Source organism: Pelodiscus sinensis, chromosome 3 (genome assembly GCF_052426305.1).
Source record: "Pelodiscus sinensis isolate ZL-2025 chromosome 3, ASM5242630v1, whole genome shotgun sequence".
Lineage (NCBI taxonomy): Eukaryota > Metazoa > Chordata > Testudines > Trionychidae > Pelodiscus > Pelodiscus sinensis.
Window position 1 is genome coordinate 152,772,087 of NC_143054.1, and position 22,370 is coordinate 152,794,456.

Here is a 22,370-nt window from a genome sequence, read left to right on the forward strand (position 1 = left end):
ATGCACTCAGATTAATTCAGAGGCAAGATCTGTTTAGTCTAATGAAAGCCTTGCTTACATTTTCTTTTGCATTAGGACTCCAGATTTCTAGCCATTCCAAATGATTGCACTGCACTTAAAGTGGGGCAAACACTGGCTGTGCTTGCCAAGGGATGGCAGCTGTGCTTTATGGCTGGGGAGAAAATGAGGTCAGAGACTGCTTTAAAAGGTGAATGGTGGTCAGCTTTGTGGCACTGTTTTTCTTCCAAGCAGGTGCTGGGCATAGATAATGACATAGCAGATGCCTTGTCTCATTTCCAGTATGACAGAAGATTTTGTGAGCTTGCACCAGGAGCTAGCAACGAACCGGAGCAGATGTTGCTAGCTCTATGGGACCTGGGCATATGATGTAGTCATGACATGGAGCTCTAGGCTTTGGGCCACACAGTTATCTTTTAATGATTTCTTTTGATTTAAGGATCCCAGGTGCTGGTCACTGACACGGCCTACTGAGGAGAATGGTTGTTGCAGTACCTGGACGAGGACTACCAAGATGCTGGCACCCCTTGACAATCCATGGTGCAAGGGACAATGACTTCTTTCAGCGAATGGGGCTTCACCAGTTGGGGCAACTTTACAAGAGGCCAATGGGAGATATCCAGGATACTGACTGGGTTGGAGAGGAGGCAGCCAGGCAAATTGTTGGCACCTCTTTGTGGCAGATGTCCAGTGCAGGTATTCCATAGAGAAGGCATCCAGTGGTCAGATAAATGGCTGGTAAAGGACTTAAGAGGAGGTACTGGGCAAAGGAACAATACAGGGGAGAGGAGGTAGGGAGTTCAATTATTGATACAGCAGGAGTGAACCTCTTCCCGTTCTCATAGCCCACCGTAAACCTCCTACAAGGGAGTTGGTTGCTAAGGTCTAAGCCATGGGTTTACTGGGGGGAGGGAACTGCATGGAGGAGAGAGTGTGAAAACCTTGGGTACTGATTTGAATAAACATGGATTTACCAGCTCTGTACATATTTTATAAGAAAGTTGCAGTCTGATTACAATCCATATCAAGTGTCTCCTGTTCTACTTTGGATAAAATCAGTCAATTAGATATATGAATCCAAAGACTCTAGTTTAAACATAGAGTGACTTTGAAAACCACCCACTCCTTCATCTCTTGATTCTTTCAATTATAGTTAATTTTGATACCTATTTTGAGCACTCAGAACACTTATCCCATCCCTACACCTTCACCTTCCCACTCATACTCCTACAAGGAATGGATAGACAGCTAAAGATTAGCATGCACTGTAACTTTGTTGTATGCCATGTTAGGTATCACTCTCAGAATCTTGCAGAAAAATGTTAAATATTCCTGTTAATTCACTGGTCGGCTCCATGTCTGCTGTATTCCATCAGCTGTAAGATACAGAGATGGTTTTATTGTATATTACAAATGGTCAATAGAAGGCTCACTGGGCTGATTATTTTTTAACCCCGTTTATTCTATAAAATGTGTAGAATTATTCAGAAGGATGGACAAGAGGGTTTGGTTTCTCTTTTTAAATGTAAAGAAATCCTGAGTTCCAGGTTGAAACTGAGCAATTTACTCAGTTTTATACACTCCCCCCCCCAAAAAAAACTACATTAAATACCAGCAAAATTTTATTTTTAGAGCTAAAGATTTGGGAAAAGGTCTCTGAATTTTTCTTAATCTGATCTTTTTTAATATTAATACACAAATATGACAATTGGTTGCTAGCAATTTTCTACATTGAAATGAACATTTGAATATCAAATGTAACCCAGATGTAGTTTCATATAGCCAATCTATTAGACCCCCCCAACTAATGTTCCATCCAGTAGAAAGTGTTATAGATGTTGCTTGAAAGACAAGCAAGGCATTTCTTTAACAAACCGGACACTAATTCCTAGTCTCGCTGTTGGTCGCTTGATAGAAATTCTCCATCGATTTTAATGGGCTTTTGACCAAGTTCTATTGCTGGCAATTTACCCTGCAAAGATAATATTGGTGACACTACTTTTTCAGGACTGTATAATAGCGCTAAATTCCTAGTTTGGAAAGTAGGGATATACCTTAGCCTCCCAGGCATAGGTTAAGGCCCAAATCTTGCAAAACCATAGGCATAGTGCTTGACTTCAGTCAGAATACTCTTGTGAGTTGGAAATGTTTGGAGAACAGCAACTTATGTACTTATTCTGGCAAAGATAGAAGCTTTGGAAGAAGAGATAATGGGGAATTGAGGGAAATAGCCAAGTTTCCCATAGAGCTAAAGACATTATAACCAGTGAGCTTTCAATCAGCACAAAGCAGTCCATACTTTACACACTGTGGCCTAAACATTGCATTTCTGACTCTGGTGGAGTGAGTTTGCTGCATTGGGGACCTTAATTTCCATGTCAAAATCTACGTCTGTATGGGCCCTAATCATAACAGACTCTAAATGATGGACCAGTTATTGAGAGAGCCATGCTTATTTTCTCACACACAGGTCTGTTAGCATACAAACAAAACTCATTAACAATCTGTAATACAGTTTGTTGCATACTGGAGCAACATGTGAGAAAATAAGCAAGGCTCTGTCAGTGTTAGACATGTTTGGGGGGATAAAAAAGGCAAACACATTTACTAGAGCTTTTTGTTGCATTGCTGATTCCATCCTCTTCTGAAAAGGCAAAATGTTGTGAATTGTAAGTGAAAGATGACAACATGCAAGAGACTAAAGTGATTTAATGAAGTAAGTGGTTTCCTTGCTTTTTAGACTATGCTCCCATTAAATCAGGATGCATGTTGCACATTGGCCTATACAAAAGGGATCTCATATTTTGTATGTACATAGAGAACCTGCTATTGTTTTCCTCAATGCATTTAAGACATAGTAGGGCTCTTGGCTTTTAATATAAAATGTAAAGTAGTCAAAAACTTGTGCAGAAAATAAAAGGATTTCACAAATTGGAAAGGACAAGTTTTCTCTTGATAGTCAAACAGTTATGATGTAAAGCGGTCTCATTAAATCATAAGTACTTTAACCTTTTCTTGAAAGAAGTGGAAGATTTAAAGATTTATAAAGAAATTTTACCTAAACTAGGAAATGACTCATATTTGACATGTATTGAAATGATAATGCTGATTTCAATAGGCACTCTAAGAGCATTTTGTTCCCAGGAGAGTAATTCAGTTATGGTTACCTCTTTGCATTTAGATTTTAAACTTTCTTTCTAAAGCTTTTAATGTGCTACTGTCTGCCAAAACATAGCAGAGTTACACAGATATGATCAGGCAAAATAAAGGTTAGTAAAAAGATTATTTTTATAATTGCAGACACTAAATATGAAAACACATCAATCTGACATGTTCTCCAGAACCTCCTGTTTTAACAGACTTGGATGTATCTATAGAATCCATGTTTAAATTCCATCTTCAACTTGTTAAATAAATCAAACTATAAAGGGGAAAATGTGGGACTCTGAACAGATTGCAGTAAGAAAAAATAGAGAGAGCTGGTGATACAAATATCTTCAGATCTGAGGTTTTGTTATGAAGCAAAAATTAAGGCAGTGTGGGTTCATGCATTGTGCAGTGTTTTACATTTAAATGTTTTGGTTACCCTTAAATTTATTTGTAAGTATGAAATTTCTGGGTTTTCATTCCTACTTTTGAAATCTTGTGTTCTTAAAACTTCCTTTTACACTTAACTTATTGATATGTATTCTCCATCTTTACACTATTATACACCTTAACAGAGTTTTTTGTCTGAGAATATATACCTAAATGAGAAAAACAATAAATATTAGTAAAACACCCCAAAGCAAATAGAATTAACGCCTGCAGTTATCCCAGCCCTTAAGGACTTGATCTGCTGAAATCAATGAGAGTATTCCATCTGAATTCAAAGGGAACAAGATACAATTTTTTTTTAGTACACATTAATTACAATGCAAAAAAAAAAATCACAACTGTGCTCCTGTTATATATAATTTTTTAAATGTAATGTAAGTATGGCACATCATGGTCAGAGAAATATTAGTTACACTAAAAGAAATAAAAAATAATGTAATAGCCCATATTCATTTCTGATAATTATTCAATAGTTCAATTCATCTTCATCAAGGCAGCACCCTCAGCCCTGAGCCTCCCTCCCCCTTTCAGGTTGACATTCTCCCTTCCCACCTGTGAGAGTCACTGAGGGAAGCACTTACTTTGTTTACAAACACTTTATTTTTCTAAACAAAAGAGTATTTTATTTTTTCAAAAAACCAACAGTGAAATAAACTGTACACATATTTTCACCAACACCTGTCTCTGCTGTCAGTGTGGGTATGTCTACACTACCACCCTAGTTCAAACTAGGGTGGTAATGTAGGCAACTGGAGTTGCAAATGAAGCCTGGGATTTGAATTTCCCGGGCTTCATTTGCATAAAGCCGGGCGCCGCCATTTTTAAATGTCCGCTAGTGCGGACTCGGTGCCGCGCGGCTACACGCGGCACGGACTAGGTAGTTCGGACTAGGCTTCCTAGTCCGAACTACTGTTACTCCTCATTTCACGAGTAGTTCTGGGTGCCACAGTATAGGAAAGACATGGATATATTGGAAAGAAATAAAAGGACATCAAAAATCTTTAAAAGATTTAGGAAACCTAACCTATAAGGAAAGGCTAAAAACAGTGTGCACACTGAGTCTGGAGAAAATACAACTAAAGACAGGACCTCAAAACTATCCTCAAATATAAAGACGTCTGTGATCAATTGTTCTCTATGTTCACAGTAAGTAGGACAAAAAGTAATGGGCTTAATGTGCAGCAGGAAGATTTAGATTAGATATTAACGTTTTTCTTGGGTTCTCTAATCAGCTTCCAAAGAAGGCTGTGGAATCCCAATTATTGGAGAATGTTAAGAAGAAGAAATTGTGTAGCTTTACTTGATCCTGCCACGGTGTAGTGGGTTGGATTTGATGACCTCCTGAAATCTTTCCAGCCCTGCATTTTTGTGATTCTAAGGCATTATTATAGCACACATTAAACAGGGTTGTATTGTAAGCTGTAGACAGCCACTGCAGTAAGAATAGTAGCAAGTTGGCCTTCTCAGCTCTTAACCTCATTTTATGATTCACAATTTTCTTGAGGAAAGCTGGCAAGGAAACAGATTTTTCTTTGTTAGTTTGTTTGTTTTTTACAGGTACACAGGGATTTAAAAAGAGAGAATGGGCCAAGATTCCAGTTTTCAATTAATGAGATTGAAATCTGACCAACCATCTACTAAAACAATTGTGTCGTATTACCAAAAAATCCACAGAATTTGCAATCTCCCCTAAGTCTATTGGTCAATCAATTTAACATGCTGTAAATAGCAGTGGCCTATAAATAATATTTCAGAGGAAGGTGAAAATGCTTATAATACACCAATTGGGCACTGCTAAAAATTGGGTGGTAATGCTTTGTGATTTGCTAACAGCAAATTTTTGGCCAAACTTATCCCCAGTTCAATACCATTGACGTCAATTGCACAGGATTAACTGGGCCCACTGTTGGTGATTGCACTCATTACAAAATATTTAAGCCCCCCCGAAAAATTCTTTGAAAATCTATATTTTTTCAATATTCATTTATCTCATGGAAAACAAGCATGAACTTCATTTTCCTCAAAAGCACATTTCTAAATATTAATTTATTAAATCATATACAGTACTATGGATAAATGTGTGAGCTATCCATATTTAAGACTTATAAAGTACGTTTCTAAATAATTCAATAATTTTTGACAGACGGTAAGTTGTATTTTATGACATGCCCTTCACAACGTTAATATACTTCATGAAAATGAGAATTAAGTAAAACTGTTACACTACCACTACTATCATAGCTGAAAATGGTTGAAATAAATATTTTCAATAATATGAGTGGTCAGCTCATAGCTGCTGAGATCCATGCAAAGAGAAGTCCTCCATGAATGCCTGGTACCTCTATACCCACAGCCAGTGCATTTTTTGTAAAAAAAAATGAAGGTGCCGGTACTCCAGGGGAAAAGTTGTGGAACTCTGACTGGAGGTGCCGGTACTGTGTACCGGGCAGTACCGTCACAAAAAAAGCACTGCCCACAGCATATTTCTCCACTGAACTGGGGCTCATGAAAGGAGATTCAAGGGAGACCAGAATGATTTTAAAAAATGTTCGTGTGTGCTATATTTCCATGAAAATGGTTCTACAAATTTTCAGAATATTTCACTAATATTTAGCCTTCTCATCCAAAACAAAAACCCAAAATAATAATCACACATCAGAATTTTGGAGACTTTAGATCCAATAAAATGAACTGGTGAACAATTTTGTACAGATTTTTTTTTTTTGCAATAGTTTCACCAAGCTCGAGTTAAAATACTGAACCCAAATAATACCACAACAAATGCAGCTGGCAGGCTGCTTTGAAGCCGTCCACTGTCTATACAGTCTCTCAAAAAATCAAATTAAGAACAGATTCTTCATTATATGCATGTAATTGTTTGTGATTGAATATGACAGCCCCAAACCTTACACTTCACATTCCACACAGTCCTATAACAATAGGTAGAATAGTGACCTAAGATTTCTCATTGTAGTTTATAGCTCAAAAGTGGGTAACCTGTGGCCCACAGGCTGCATGCAGCCCACTGGGGCTCTACCTGCAGCCCATGGACCCTCTGTCAGCCCCTCTCCCACACACTGGGGCACTGGAGCCTGCACTTCCTACTCCTCCCCGCTGCCTTCCAGCACTTTTGGAGGAGCCACAAATTGCTTTATTCATGCTCCATCCCTGCTCCTCTCCTTCCCACCCAGAACTGGAACACCACTAATCAGCTGTTTGCGGAGTTTCAGCTCTGGGGAGAGAGAGGGAGGGGTGGGCACAGAGCATGAATCAGGTGATTTGCATGCTCCTAAAGCCCTGAGAGGGAGGAGGAGGAGCAGGTAAGTGTGGAGTTCTGTTACAGCAGTGGGCACATGGGGGAGGGTGACAGCCAGGGGGCTGCGAGGCTACAGGTGGAACCCCAGAAGGCTGCAGACTGCTGCAGCCCACTGAAGTGAAGGAGGCTACTCATGCAGTCCACTCATTATTCCTGATTGCCCATCCCGATATAGTTGATACATTCACATAGCTTAAGTCTGATAAATAATATAAAGGTATTGCAATGTACAGTACTATCACGGCCTGTTACATGGACTGTGTGACCTGACGATCAGATCCAGTCATGGACATATCAAGAGTCAAAGCTGAATTCAGAGTCAGAAGTTGTGCTAAGGGTCAAAGCCAGAGTCAGGAACTGGAGTCTGGACAAGAGAGTAGGAACAAGACGTGTTACCAAGAACAGGGATGAGACATGGCAGCAGGAACCAGGTGAGACCTTCTTCTCAGATGTCTGAGCAGCAACAAGGCTAGCAACTAGCTACTCTGACAAAAGAGGAGATAAGAAAAGGAAGTTTTATATCTGGTGTCTACTGTTAGACATCAGACTCCATTGAACCAGCAGGTGCATCTTCTGGTGGGAGAGTATTATCAGCAGTTCTCTCAGGCCGTGTCCACACTCAGGGTTTTTTTCGGGAAAAGTAGCCTTTTCCCGAAAAAACTTCCCCTGCGTCCAGACTCAAGCCGCGTTCTTTCGAAATTATTTCGAAAGAACGCGGCTTTTCTTTCGATGGCGGTAAACCTCATTTCATGAGGAAGAACGCCTTCTTTCGAAAGCTCCTCTTTCGAAAGAAGGCGTTCTTCAATGTAAAGAGGCCGTCTTCGAAAGAGAGCATCCAGACTCGCTGGGTGCTCTCTTTCGAAAAAGCGGATTTCTCTTTCGAAAGATCCGCCTGCAGTCTAGACATAGCCTCAGTCATTACAGCTCAGTGGTGTACAGGTTAAATCTTCTGGGTTATGTCTAGACTGCAGGCTTCTTTCGGAAGAAGCTTTTCCAGAAGATATCTTTCAAAAAAACTTCTTCTGAAAGAGAGCGTCCACACTGCAAAAGCACATTGAAAAAGCCATCTGCTTTTTCGAAAGATAGTGTCCACACTGAATGGATGCTATCTTGCATTTAAACTGTGATTACTATGGACAGAATGGCCATGAGGGTATCTGTGGTTTTTCCCCTTTCCTCTTCTTCTGAAAGAACTCGCTCTTCCCTGTCCACGTGCACCTTTTTCCGAAAGAACTCTTTTGGGAAAAGATTTCTTCCTCGTAGAAAGAGGATTACCAATGTCAGAAAAACCCCTCTGTTCTTTCCATTTTCTTTCAAAAGAATGTGATTGCAGTGTGGATGTAATTGAAGTTTTTTTGGAAAAATGGCCATTTTCCCGAAAAAAACTCTGTAGTGTAGACACAGAGCCTAGCCTCTATGGGCCTAGGTTTGAGACATGTAGCAACCCCCATAGCATACTGAAACTCCCATCCCCTTTCCAGGGCAATCCCTGGGTGCCATGGTACAGGCTTCTCAGAATGGCTCCTGTGGATAGCCCATGCTTTTGTATGAGCATCCAAAAGATTGACTGGCTCCTGAGGGCATGCTTCAGGCCCATAACCCTCCCAATTAGACAATACCATTCATTTGGGAGTCTAGGACATCATAGACAAGATATTGTTGTAAGCCGGGGCTGCTTGCTATCAGCCAGCTAAAAGGAGAGAGCTGCCCTGGGGGTGGGTATGCTCACTCCAATTGTTTAGCTCTGCAAGGTAAGTAATGGTTGATATATAAATACAGCTCATGCCAGGAGGGGGAAGGAATCCGTGGTGCGGTTATGTAAATCCAGTTCAGCCAGGGCTGATGGAGGATCAGTGTTGGACTGGAATGGGATGTATTGTAACTAATTTGGCTCTGTTGTGGGGGGGTCACAAATCATGCTACCGCTAAATGTGGGAACTGGAAAATATGACACCAGTGCTTGCAGGAGAGACAACATCATTTTAAGAGGTCTCAGAGGAACAAGCCTCCCCCTGCCAGAGTTGAGTGAACTGAGTTTGGGGGGGCAAAGGGCTTGAAGGCTCGAGTCAGACTGCCTCACACCTGCCAGGTGTGAGCTGTAAGGCTGGCTCAACCTGCCCCTTTCCCCCTGCTTTTAAGGACAGACCTAAAGCAGACTCAATGAAGAGTCCTTTTGCTAGTCCAGTGGAAGCTGGAATCTTTGGCCAGCCTAGCTGGTGGCTAAAGATTTGAAATCACTAAGATTTGAAATCACTGGTTTGGCCAGGAGCCAGACCCATTGCAGCCAGTGGAGCTGTTGGTTGGAACACCTGGCAAGTGGCTGACTGGAGCGGCAGCAGGCAGCCGGTACAGCGGCTGGCAGAAACGACCAGCAGGCGGCCGGTCAGAGCGGCGGCAGGTGGCCGGCAGAGTGGCTGGCGGGAATGTCCAGTGGGCGGCTGGTAGGAGCGGCAGCAGGTGGCCAGCAGAGTGGCTGGCGGGAACGACCAGCAGGCGGCCAGTAGGAGCAAGATAATGCCACATGACTTCTCTCTTTCATTAAGTTTCTTTTCTACACTCAGACTCTGTGCTTGCGAGTGGGGAAGCATTACTTCTCAGAGGCACCCAGGGGTATATGAATTTCCTAGGCTACTGGATGGGGGCTCGAGCTGGTTCTGTGTGAGATTGACCCCTAGATATTGAACTCGGCACTGGTTGCTGCTGGGACTACCTGGTAGAAGGGTTACATTTGTATTGAACTTGACCCAGGAGAGGAGGTGGCATATACCAGCCAAGAAACAGATGGCCAAAGTAAGGCGTCACCAGGAAGATATAGAAGACTAGGTGGATCTTCCAGGATTGTGAGAGTTGTAAGTCAAATGCCACTAGACTGATCTGCCAAATAGCGAAATAGCATACCCATCATGTAAAAGAAGCAGTGAGGGACAAAAAGGCATCTTTCAAGAAATGGAAGTCCAATCCCAGTGAGATAAATAGAAAGGAACATAAACACTGTCAAATTAAGTGTAAAACTGTAATAAGAAAAGCAAAAAAAGATTTTGAGGAACAGCTAGCCAAAAACGCAGAAAACAATAGCAAAATGTTATCTAAGTACATTAGAAGCAGGAAGTCTGCTAAAAAACCAGTGGGTCTCCCAGACTATCAAGATACAAAAGGAGCAATCAAGGATGATAAAGCCATTGTGGAGAAGCTAAATGATTTCTTTGAATCAGTCTTCACGGCTGAGGATGTTGGGGAGATTCCCAAACCTGCACCATCCTTTGTGGGAGATGAATCTGAGTAACTGTCCTGGATTGAAGTATCATTAAGAGGAGGTTTTGGAACAAATAGAAAAACTTAACGTTAACAAATCACCAGGACCAGATGGCATTCACCCAATGGTTCTAAAAGAACTCAAATGGGAAACTGCAGAACAGTTAACTGTGGTTTGTAATCTATCCTTTAAATTGGCTTCTGTACCTACTGACTGGAAGATAGCTAATGTGACACCAATATTTAAAAAGGGCTCTAGAGGTGATCCCAGCAATTACGGACCGGTAAGTCTACTGTCGGTACCGGGCAAATTAGTCGAAATAATAGTTAAGAATAAAGTTGTTAGGCACTTAGAAGAACAGAATTTGTCGGACAAAAGTCAACATGATTTCTGTAAAGGGAAATAATGTCTTACTAATCTATTAGGGTATGTCTACACTGCCACCATAGTTCGAACGATGGTGGCTAATGTAGTCATTCAAACTTGCAGATGAAGCCCAGGATTTAAATATCCCGGGCTTTATTTACATGTTCCTGGGCACTGCCATTTTTAAATGCCCCGTAGTTCGAACTACCTGCCCGCAGCTACACACGGCACGAACTAGGTAGTTTGAATTAAAGCTCCTAATTTGAACTACCATTTCTACTCCTGTGTATTTAAATCCCGGGCTTCATTTGCAGGTTTGAACTAGGGTGGCAGCATAGACATACCCTTAGAGTTCTTTGAAGGGGTTAACAAACATGTGGACAAGGGGGATCCAGTAGATATAGTATACTTAGATTTTCAGAAAGCATTTGACAAAGTCCCTTACCAAAGGCTCTTGTGTAAACTACATTGTCATGGGATAAGAGGGAAGGTCCTTTCATGGACTGAGAACTGGTTAAAAGACAGGAAAAAAAGGGTAGGAATAAATGGTAAATTTTCAGAATGGAGAGGGGTAACTAGTGGTGTCCCCCAAGGGTCAGTCCTAGGACCAATCCTGTTCAACTTATTCATAAATGATCTAGAGAAAGGTGCAAGAAGGGAGGTAGCAAAGTTTGTGGATGATACTAAACTGTTCAAGATAGTCAAGACAGAAGTAGACTATGAAGAACTTCAAAAAGATCTCACAAAACTAAGTGATTGGGCAACAAAATGGCAAATGTGTTTAATGTGGATAAGCGTAAAGTAATTCACGTTGGAAAAAATAACCCAAACTATACATATAGTAAGATGGGGGCTAATTTGGCTACGACAAATCAGGAAAGAGATCTTGGAGTTATTGTTCTCTGAAAATATCCACACAGTGGGCTGCAGCGGTCAAAAAGGCAAATAGAATATTAGGAATTATTAAGAAAGGGATAGAAAATAAGACACAGAATAACTTACTGCCCCTGTATAAAACTATGGTATGCCCACATCTTGAGTACTGTGTACAGATGTGGTCTCCTCACCACAAAAAGAAAAAAAAATGTTGGCCTTGGAAAGGGTTCAGAAAAGGGCAACTAAAATGATTAGGGTTTTGGAACAGGTCACATATGAGGAAAGGCTAAAGTGACTGGGACTTTTCAGTTTGGAAAAGAGGAGACTGAGGGGGGATATGACAGAGGTATATAAAATCATGAGTGGTATGGAAAGGGTGAATAAAGAAAAGTTCTTCATTAGTTCCCATAATATAAGGACTAGAGGACACCAAATGAAATTAATGGGTAGTAGGTTTAAAACTAATAAGCAAAAGTTCTTTTTCACATAGCGTATAGTCAACCTGTGGAACTCCTTGCCAGAGGAGGCTGTGAAGGCTAGAACTATAAGGCTATGTCTCACTCGCGTCTTCTTGCACAAGTAATATGCAAATGAGGCTAAGCATGGAATATCGCTGAGCCTCATTTGCATACCTAATTACACCTATTACTTGAGAGGAAGAATGCTCTTCTTGCACAAGAACCTCTTCTGAAAAAAAATGGTGGTTCATAGTCTGACCCAGTACGATCATTTTTATGTTCTTACGTTCTTATGAAAGGACCTGCATACTGCTAGTCTAATATATGCTTGGGTCAGCTAGTCTGTAGGTGTATGCAACCAACAGGGATGCAGTCAGCCCCTGAAATATCAGAAGTCATTGACCCAGGAATAGCAACATAAGGTAGTAGCTGGGAGACTCTCCTTGGATGAAGTTATGAGTTTAGCTGAAAAGGATTATTAAGGAGGGTTGCTCCAATCATGGTAAGGAAGTCCAAATATACAGACACACAAATGAAATGGCATGGTTTTAATATTTCAAAGGGTGGTTCTTCAGGGTTGGCTGCTTCTGTACAATATTCCCCTTTTTGTGAGGTTCTCCTATGCTCCAGCTTCCATTCAAGCAGTCTGGTATTTATCTGCATGGTCCATGAAGGCCTTTAAACTGAAGAGGCAATCCCCCCCACATCTGCTGATCTGTTAGTGCTTTGCAAAGGCTAAGGAATGCAGCATTAATTTAGGCAGCATTTATGGCTAAACATCGGACCTGGACAACATAGGAAAGGGCTAATGACTGGGTTTGCCTAAGCTTTGGTAAGACAGTGTCTGCCATGCAGACTTTGAAAAATAGCAAAGGCTTGTAAAATTGAGTCCCAGGTGATCAGTACTGGGTAATTCTGTTCTAAAAAGGGAGAGGTCCATGATACATCCTACCCTCTGGGTAAGCTTTCTACTAGTCCCATCCTAACTTGATCTGTGGTATACTCCTACGGCTGAAACACAAACTGGAGTCTGCATTAGGTCATGAACTTGCAAAATTTACTGCAGGTACCATCATCTTCTAGCAAAGGAAATCTGGGGCTGGTTACAGGAACAAGCCATAGCAACAAGAACAGGTGAGAGGCTCACTAACAGGAACAAGATCAAGTAGTAGGGACAGGAGTGGAAATCAGGCAAGAAGGCAGGGATTTGGTCTCAAAGCTCAGAGCAACAACAGATTTGGCAATTAGTTGCTCAGACAAGGGATGGAACAGGAAATTTTATGCCAATGTTATTTTAATCAGCAGTCTGTTGTTAGTCAACTGACCCCACTTCGGTTAGTAGAGTCTGGTGGGGGAATCTAGCAACAGTTCCCTTATCAGCTTTCACAGCTCAGTTGTGCAGAGGGTAAAGCTTTCTTCAGCTCCCTCCTCCCCCTAGACCTGGGTTCATGATTCCTGGCACCTAACTAAGATGCACATTAAAAAGCAAGTTGGTAAGAGAAAGGCACTAAACTTTTTCTAATTGATCAAGCAACCAGATCGGTCCTGAGCCTTGTCTTCACTAAGAAATAAAAGGCTTGTAATTAATAACCTAGTAATTACCCAGAAACCTAGTAATTAGTAAGCCTTGTAATTAATAACCTAGTGAAGAGAAGCCTGTAGTTTTCATATGAGTTAGCAGATTAAGACAGAGTATGGGGGAACCTGGGATTTAGCTCAACACTCTAACTTGAGAGAATAACTTGTCTCCACTAGGATTTTAACTTGAGCTAAATTTGGATTTAAGAACACTTTCTCCTGCCTCCCCCACCTTGATTATGTTGAGGTTTCTGGAAACATTCTGTCCCCTACTGGACATTAATCATTGGTTTAAGAAATACTAGCATAGCATCTCCCATATGAACATTACTGCCTGCCTTTTCTGCAGTCTTCCACCCCTTCTCCCCAAATATTGATAGCTTGCCACCTTCATATCCTTACAAAAATTGCAAAATCTAGTGTCTTATTATTTGCTAACAGTTATCTAAATGTAGGGACTAGAAAAATAATTCAAAACTGAGGGCCTGGAGATCAAAAGCCACATCTATTCTACCAAGTATTGAGCAGTGTGCTGACATTATTATCCTTTGTAGGGAGTTGCCTGCCTATGTATCACAGTATGCAAGATTCAACCCTGACCTAAGCAGCACAGCAATGGATTAAGTCATTAGTCTCCCCTGGTCCCAAAAGGTGTACTTCCTTATTAGAGAGCAGGGTGGCCACAAGCTGCATTACTAGAAGTGCAGTGTGCATAGCCCCAGCTCAAAAAAATGGACTAAATAATGTGGAACTCTCTTTTTCATGCAATTTAAAACTTTTTAAAAAGAAATCTGGTCCATTTGCTATTCACTTGGCTATCCCAGCCTTTAGCAACTTCTGAAGCTAGTACCAAATGTGGCTGACAGCCACAGCAGTAATATAGCACCCTTTGGGTGTCTGAAGTGCAGAGTTCATTAGTTCTACCTTAAGGTCACTCTTTTAATCCTACAGCCAAAATTTTATTCACACTACCACACTGTTATCTCAGAAAAAGAAAACTGCAAAAAAAAAAAAAAAAAAAAAAAAAATTGGGGACAGCTAGGATACTTCTATGAGTGAGGAGATCAACACTACTAACAGAAATCACAGTAAATACACTTTAACAAGTTGCATGAATGATACATTAAGCCATTTCTTAAGTGTATCATTAACCAAATAACCTTAAGTAGAACAAAGAAAAACATTTCAATATCAGATAATTAGTGATAATTACATTTTTAGTTGAAATTGGCTTACAAACAGGATTTAGCATAGCTGATTGGGAATTATAAGATATGCAAATAATTTAAAGTATTTTAGTTGCTGTTGTATACATTGACTGATTTTTGTAAATATTTAAAAAATCCTGCTTGTCTTTCACAAGCTCTTTTAAATCCTTACAAAGTTGATACGTCAAGGGCAGATTAATTTTTAAGTTGCAGGGGCTTTGTCTTTATAATGTGCATGACACTTAATAAAAGTAAAGTTTAGTGTTGTAATGTACTTGATCTGACCCTTGCCCTGCAGAGAATGCTTAACTTTGCAAATCATAAATAGTCTGTCTAAAGCAACAGAACTATCCACAGTGCATAAACATAAGCATATACATAACTCTTTGCAGGATCAGGGCCTTTGTGTCTATATTTGAGTGTGACATTGCCCTCTAGAGGCTATGATACCAGATACTAGTATCAGAAAAAAGTGTTCTCTTTTACCTCCAGTGCTAGAGCTTTGAGTTTGTGGGACAGAATGAAGAGATGTCCACCTCTGCTTCATCAGGTCAAATATGTGCTATTGCAACAATGCTAAAGTAGTGTTTATTTCAAAATCCCTCCCCTCCACTCCAAAAAAAAAAAACTTACACAAAGGGCTTGATTCAAAAATATCCCATGAGCTACTAATGCCTAAAGGGTCCCTGAATTTATCATTCGTTGATAAATATTTTCCCTACAGTCTTGGTGCTTGTGCAGATTTACCACACTCACTTCTGGCATTTAAGGAAACTTTTTTATTATTATTTTACTCACCTGCACGCTAAGATGAATCCATTTCCTCACAAGAATTCTCCCCAGTGTCATTACTTTTATTGGTGGCTGCAAACCATTTACTGTGCGATAATAAAACATGCTCTCTTTTTCGGAGACTGTGAGTTTGAACACAGTCTGCCCATCAATAGCCTTTTCCATCACACACCTTTGAAAATAACCAAGAAAAACAACATAAGGTCAGAGGCACACACGAAGACACACTCAAGCCAAGGTGCTATGCAGAAAAGTGACACTAACCAGAATGTATTTAAAAAAATGTTAAAAATATAACCCAAGTGGGTGTTCAGCAAGATAGGAGTCACAGTATACACTGCACATTAGGAAGACTATTCCTGCTAAAACCCTCTTTAACTTGAAAGGAGAATCTTTATTTACAATTTATTCCCCACAGTCCCACTTCCTTTCTTCATGGATCTATGACTGAAAACATGGTGGCTGGCTACAGTCTGTGAAACTAATGTTTAAGATTCTGGTTCATTAGTTTCTTTGCTGTACCTTTCCTACAAACTTGGTGCATGATGACAAGGCTAAGCCATTTGCATGCTTTCTTTTAATTGTAATATTGTGGACTGGAAATATGTGCCAGAAGGCTACTATTTTTCCACAGATCAGAACCAGCAGAGTCATCAGCAGAGCAAGATTCCCACACAATGATTTGTAGATATGGCTCTACCCTTTCTAGAGAGCCCTCGAGTTTCAAAAAGGTTGTTCAGTCAATCCTTAGCTTTTCTGCAGGATTTCAGGTTAACTTCAAATGCAGCATGGACACCGATGGACAAGGAACTTGACTGAGGCCACACAAACTCATTTCACATCTCTAGCTTTGAAAGTAGTTTTACTAGTCTCACCATGTTATCTGCAGCTAGGCAACAGACCTAGGCTACATAGGCTACATCGTAAAGTATTTTAGGCATTACTGAGTGGGCAATCTAAAGCTGAAAAGCTTTATGTTGCATTATCAATCCATCAAGCCATTCAGGCAAAATTCCGCTCACCCATCCATGAACATATACATAAAGAGCCAGATTCTGATCTCAGTTACACTGAACTAAATCAGGAGTTAAACCAGTTTTACACTCATATCTCCATAGACCTCACTGGAGCAAGAGAAACCAGAATTTGTTTCAGTATACTTTATTTTCTATTAAACCTTATTCCTCTATGATGGCCACTCTTCCCGTACACACAAGGGTATCACAGCAGTTGGTTTATTGGTAAAGGTACCTTTGTTGTTAACTGACTCACATTTAAAACCACTAAGAGAAAAATAAATGGATTTTGACTGTCACTCTTTTTAGCCTCCAGGGATGTTGTCAATAAAATTTACTTGCCAAACACAGACTCCTATTTTCCAAGCCTACTAAAAACACATTTCTGAATATATTGTTGATTGGTCTTCTCACTCTTTTGTTTGCCTGTAAACATGCTAGTTTTGGTAGATAATAAATGTGAGAGAAGGCACAGCTAAGTAGAAAAATATTTAGGAACTGGATTTACCCAGTTCCTGGATAAACAATAATTGGATTATCCAGGATTTGTTCATTTTACTTATCTAAAACAAACAACCCCCACATTTTTTCTCCCTCCCCCCAGTGTCATGACTTTAAGAAGGCAAGTGACCTTGATTTACTGGATTTTGAAAACTGGAAATTACAGATATGAATTGCGACCTACCCCTGAAAAAAGAAAAAAGAAAGAAAAAAAGCGAGATGTGTGTGTGAAGAGAAATTATGTCAATAAATGAAGAGAAATTATGAAATACGCATAAGGGTATCAGTTCTGGTTAGGACTGGTATTTTGCATTTCAACCAGACCCGTGAAAGGGAACAGCCATTCTCTGTGACTGTTCCAACTTTCTGGTAAAATACATCTGTAAAGACCTACTTCCTGACTGCAAAGTTCTTGGAATCCACACCTGCCAGCTATTCAAAACAAAAACAAAAACAAAAACAAAACAAGAAAAAGAGATGAAGGTGATCTATTGCCTCTAGAAAGTGCATGGTGGCATGAGGGGGAAAAGAAGACAGACCAGGGAGGTTGGGATTCATCCTGTTATTGTCCAAAGGCAGAGAAATGAAAAGCTTTTTAAATTTCAGATGCAATGGTTATACAAAGATCATTCTTTCTATCTTAATGTTTCTCTTTTTTCTTGCCATACTGTCTTCAGTTTCTTAAAAATCTAACTAAAAGGGGAACATATAAATACTGCATACAAAACATGTCTGATAAGAGAATAGTAAGTCTGCAAACTTGGTACATTCAATATTAATTCTGCATCTATGGGGGAGGGGTCTTACTATTATGGGGTCTTGTCTCTCAACACTACACTCATGGGTATCATTCCTAGCTCTAGGAACAAAGTGGGATTGAGTGGTTAGGATTAGGGTCAGGGTCATCTCAAACAGCACAGGTAAGAACACCAATTGGAAAAATGGACAAGACTTGGATCAGTTATCCTTGAGATCAGGGGTCTAGTCCAACACTGGGTAAGTTTTCAGTTAAGCTGAAGTAAAACAGATACTTTCCTGTCTCCTTAAGTGTTGCCAAGGCAGTTGTGTAAAGCCTTGGCCAGTACAGCTTCCACTTCAGTTCACCTTCTCTTTGGTTAAATGGGGTTTGGAGAGTCTCTCTGTTGTATAAAGATTTTTTCTGATGCAGGAAGGGCCTACAAATGCTATGAGCAAGTAAGAAAGGTTTACTACATACGCTGTATATCAAAAGTGAAAAATGCATCTCTCTCTGTCTACTCTGCCGATGTTGCTTTTTCTGTGGTGACCTACATGCCTGCTGAATCAGACATTGGTTAAAGCCTATTTGTGTGGCACTATGTGGGTGACTGGCTTTGTATTACCATTGTATGGCCCAATACGTCTATCTGCATAAAACTCCAACTGTTTCCTCTGTCAGGCTGAGCTTTTGTTTCAAGTTTGGTCTGCTAGACCACCAGTTTATAATCAACCATAGATTAATCAGCATAACATGCACATATATGTACTGAATATTTATTGACAAAATTACAGAAACTGCTGATATCCAATGCAAAAATTGAACAAAAACATTCAAATTTGATACTTTAAAATCCTATCTCCATAACAACTGAAGGCACTATATATGCCCCTTGTATAGTCATTTATGGTTCTGCAAAAGACTGCAAAATAAGGAATAAGCCAACAAAGAACCAGGCCCAAAATCTTGTCTATGCCTGCTCCTATCTAATAGAGGTCCTAATTTGGCAAAGTATTTAAATATATGCTTAAATTTTGTCTTGATATCACACTGAGTGACTTCAATAGGACCACTAATATATTTAAAATTAAGTCCACATTTAAGCACTTCGCTACATCAGGGCTACAATTATTCCTTGAGATACAGTTAAAAGAGCTTGCTGTTTGGTTCTGAATGTTCTGCCTTTATAACAATGATGTCTGTATGTAGGCGCAGGTTAGTCTCCCCATGTTGGACTTTACATTTTGTAGCTCTCACATGATCTAGGGGTCTGTACTGTATTTTCAGAGTAGCTAACTTCAGAGCCTATAACCCTCTACAGCTATATCACAGCTGATTTTCTCCGTTAGCATAAGTACTAGGGTCCCACCCTTTTGTTGTAGAAGGCATCAGATTCAGTCACTGATTTTGACCACAAAAACCGTATATGAATGCAGAGAATGCAGGTCTATTGACAAGATATGGGGAGGGAAAAGGGGGGGATAGCAGCTGGAGTCCTGGGCCCTTTAAATCACCACCAGAGCACTGCACTATGCTCTGGGCAGCAGTGAGGGCTGAGGGGAGGTGGGGTGTGCACCATGCGCCAGGCAGCTGACATAGAATCCTAGGGCTGGAAGAGACCTTAGGAGTCATGGAGTCCAGCCCCCTGCCAAAGCAGGAGCAACTCCAGCTAAATCAACCCAGCCAGGGCTTTGTCAAGCTGGGAGTTAAAAACCTCTAGGGATGCAGATTCCACCACCACCCTAGGTAACCCGTTTCAGTACTTTACCGCCCTCCCAGTAAAGTAGTTTTTCCTAATATGTCCTTGGTCCTGCCCCTTCTGGGAACACAGGGCCACCCCCCTCACCTTGCCTAGGGTCCATGGAGGCTGTCGGCACCCCTGTATGCATGTGGTCCACAGCGTATGGCAAGGGCTTAATTACAATTACTCGTTTCATCTTAACATTTGTGCTTAGAACACAACAGCTTTGCCATGCTGTTTGAAAACCAAGAAGTTTTGTCTGAGATGAGTAAAAATATCATAGAATCATAGAATAATAGGACTGGAAGGGACCTCGAGAGGTCATCGAGTCCAGCCCCCTGCCCTCAAGGCAGGACCAAGCTCCGTCTACACCATCCCTGACAGATGTCTATCTAACCTGTTCTTAAATATCTCCAGAGAGGGAGATTCTACCACCTCCCTTGGCAATTTATTCCAATGTTTGACCACCCTGACAGTTAGGAATTTTTTCCTAATGTCCAATCTAAACCTCCCCTGCTGCACTTTAAGCCCATTACTCCTTGTCCTGTCCTCAGAAACCAAGAGGAACACATTTTCTCCTTCCTCCTTGTGACATATAAACAATCACGTATCTAGAATGGCACAGAAGAGCATATTAAAGTTTAAAACCTTAATCTAATAAGTTATTAACAGCACAGATAGGGAAACATTTTATTTTTAATATAGGTTCACCATGAAGATATTATACTTTTCACATACTATATTTTAAAGGTCACCTGCAAAGAGAAAAACTTTGGGGCTTTGGCTCTTCTTTATGATAAAGTCAGCTTGAAAGGCTGTTTGTTTGTTTTTTTTAAACCTGCTTTTGTTTAACATTAGATTCATATCCTCTCCAGGCTGAAAGATGATGGGAGAACTAATATAAGAATATGACAATTGCTAGGAAAGTGAAATTTAAGCAATTGAGAAATGGAGCCATTTTTAGTCAGATTTTAAACACTTATTCAAACATCAATGGCTAACATTTTGAATAACATAAGCCTTCGTTAAAAGGGTTAGCACCATTTCAAATTCAATAAAAATCCCTAAACTTTTCACCAACAGAAATCCACCTTATTCCTAACCCTGTCAGAAATCCTCCAAAAATACTGTGACAATCAGACTTTATACTCCTAATATTTCTGTGTTTTTAAAAACATTAGGCCAGCTTCATCCATCTTAAAAGAAAGTGAAAATGAGCACAAACCTATTTTTAAAAAGTTATTTACAAGTAATCTTTTAAAAAGTTGATATAAATTAGGATTTAATACATTTAACTGAAAAAATGAAGATGGGTTTGTATATGCATATCCCCATTGAAATTAATGGCTCTACTCATGAGTAACACTGCAGGAACAGACTTCATTAGCCTTAATATTTGCTGAGCATGAAGTCTCTGATCTGAAATATAATTTTAAAAAGGTCTTATACTTTCTTACAATACACCATTGTTAAATTTTAAACAACAAAGTAATAGTAGCCTTGACTACCATGACTGATTTTTTAGAGCACCAGGAAAGTAAACATGTGCAACACTACTTACATTACACCTTCTTGCTCAGGTTTCAGCCACACCGTTAAAGTAAATGAAGCTGAGAGCTGCTGAGAACGAGGAGTAGAAAAGCAATCCTTGTGATTATGGAAAATAAAACCTCTTGAGTTCTTGGAGGAGCCTGGATGCAAATCATTCTTGTCTTCTGAGATACAGGTGCCAAGGCCTGTTGAGAAAAGTGCAGTGTAGGAAGCAGGTGAAGATCTATATGGACACCCCTGAATACAAAACCGTTGAGTACAGGACTGAATACTTTCAAGAGCAATAGAACTATGACAAAAAGTACTTCGGTCTGGCAATCCACAGGTTGCTTGAGTTGGCACAACAGACACATTCTTGAAAGCTCCCACATTTTCTAGCTTGGGGAAATGCCCCTGTGATCTAACCAATGATAGGAAGGCATAAAAAGCCAAGAGTAATGTTTCAATGGCATGAAATAGGAAGCCACAGCCCAAGGAAAGAACCAGGCAATTCATGTTTACAAAAAAGTGTCCTGGTGCTAAAACATCCCTAAATAAATAATTCCATCCATCTCAGCAATGATGCTTTCAAGTAGGGTGGTTCTAAAATGAGCTTCATCTTTGGGAAACCAACGCAGATTTGCATTTTTGCAGGACGTGGATATTCTTCCGGCCAACAGCACAGACGTGGATGACCACCAGCATCTGTAAACCGAGACAAACAGACAGTATCCATGGGATGAGTGCTACATTTAAAAAAAAATTGAAGACATCCTGTTGGAAATATTAGGAGCCAAAATCTTCCTTTGACTACAGGTCAGTGAGGCAGGCCTGCAGCCTGTTCAGACAAAATTCTCTTTAAGTTCAGTCTTATTTAATTTGTGGGGGTTTTGTTTGGGTAAAGAATGTAGGATTAGTCCTAATGGAAGTTGCAGTGTTTGGCACACTTTTATTATAAAACACACGATAAATTCAAAAGTAATGAAAATGCTGTATTATATAAAAGCACAGTTTAGCTGCCAAATATATGGATTTAAGTTTTTTTTAAATTAAAACCTTAAACTTTGCAACATAATTGTATAGCTCTACAGTTTCATATTTAAGCTACACAGAATACGAGCTGTATACTGCTATACTTAAAAGTTCACAGGGTGTTCAACTGTACAAATGCCATAAACTGTTCACCTGCACTTAAGACACAAAATCCAACACACAAATGGGAAATTAAAGGTGCATCCAAAGTTTGAATGAAAAATGTTACAGTTTAGGTTTGCAAAGCTCTGTCTTACCCCTATTGTCCTTTTGATGCAGCTCCTTTTAGCTCTAAGTAAAGCTGATTAAAAACATATCGCCATCTGCCCCATGTAAACCTTTTCACAGAAAA

General features: G+C 40.0%; 1 protein-coding gene across 1 annotated transcript in view; it reads right to left on the reverse strand.

Moving 5' to 3' along the window:
• LOC142828021 (usherin-like) overlaps positions 1-21,502 on the reverse strand; it is a 176,890-nt gene extending 155,388 nt beyond the window's left edge. The window contains exons 1-2 of the mRNA XM_075925196.2: positions 21,018-21,502; positions 15,469-15,634 (exon numbers count right to left, since the gene is read on the reverse strand). Coding sequence (XP_075781311.2) covers positions 15,469-15,634; positions 21,018-21,502 — 651 coding nt within the window. The remainder of the gene's footprint in view (positions 1-15,468; positions 15,635-21,017) is intronic.
• Positions 21,503-22,370: the final 868 nt, after the last annotated feature.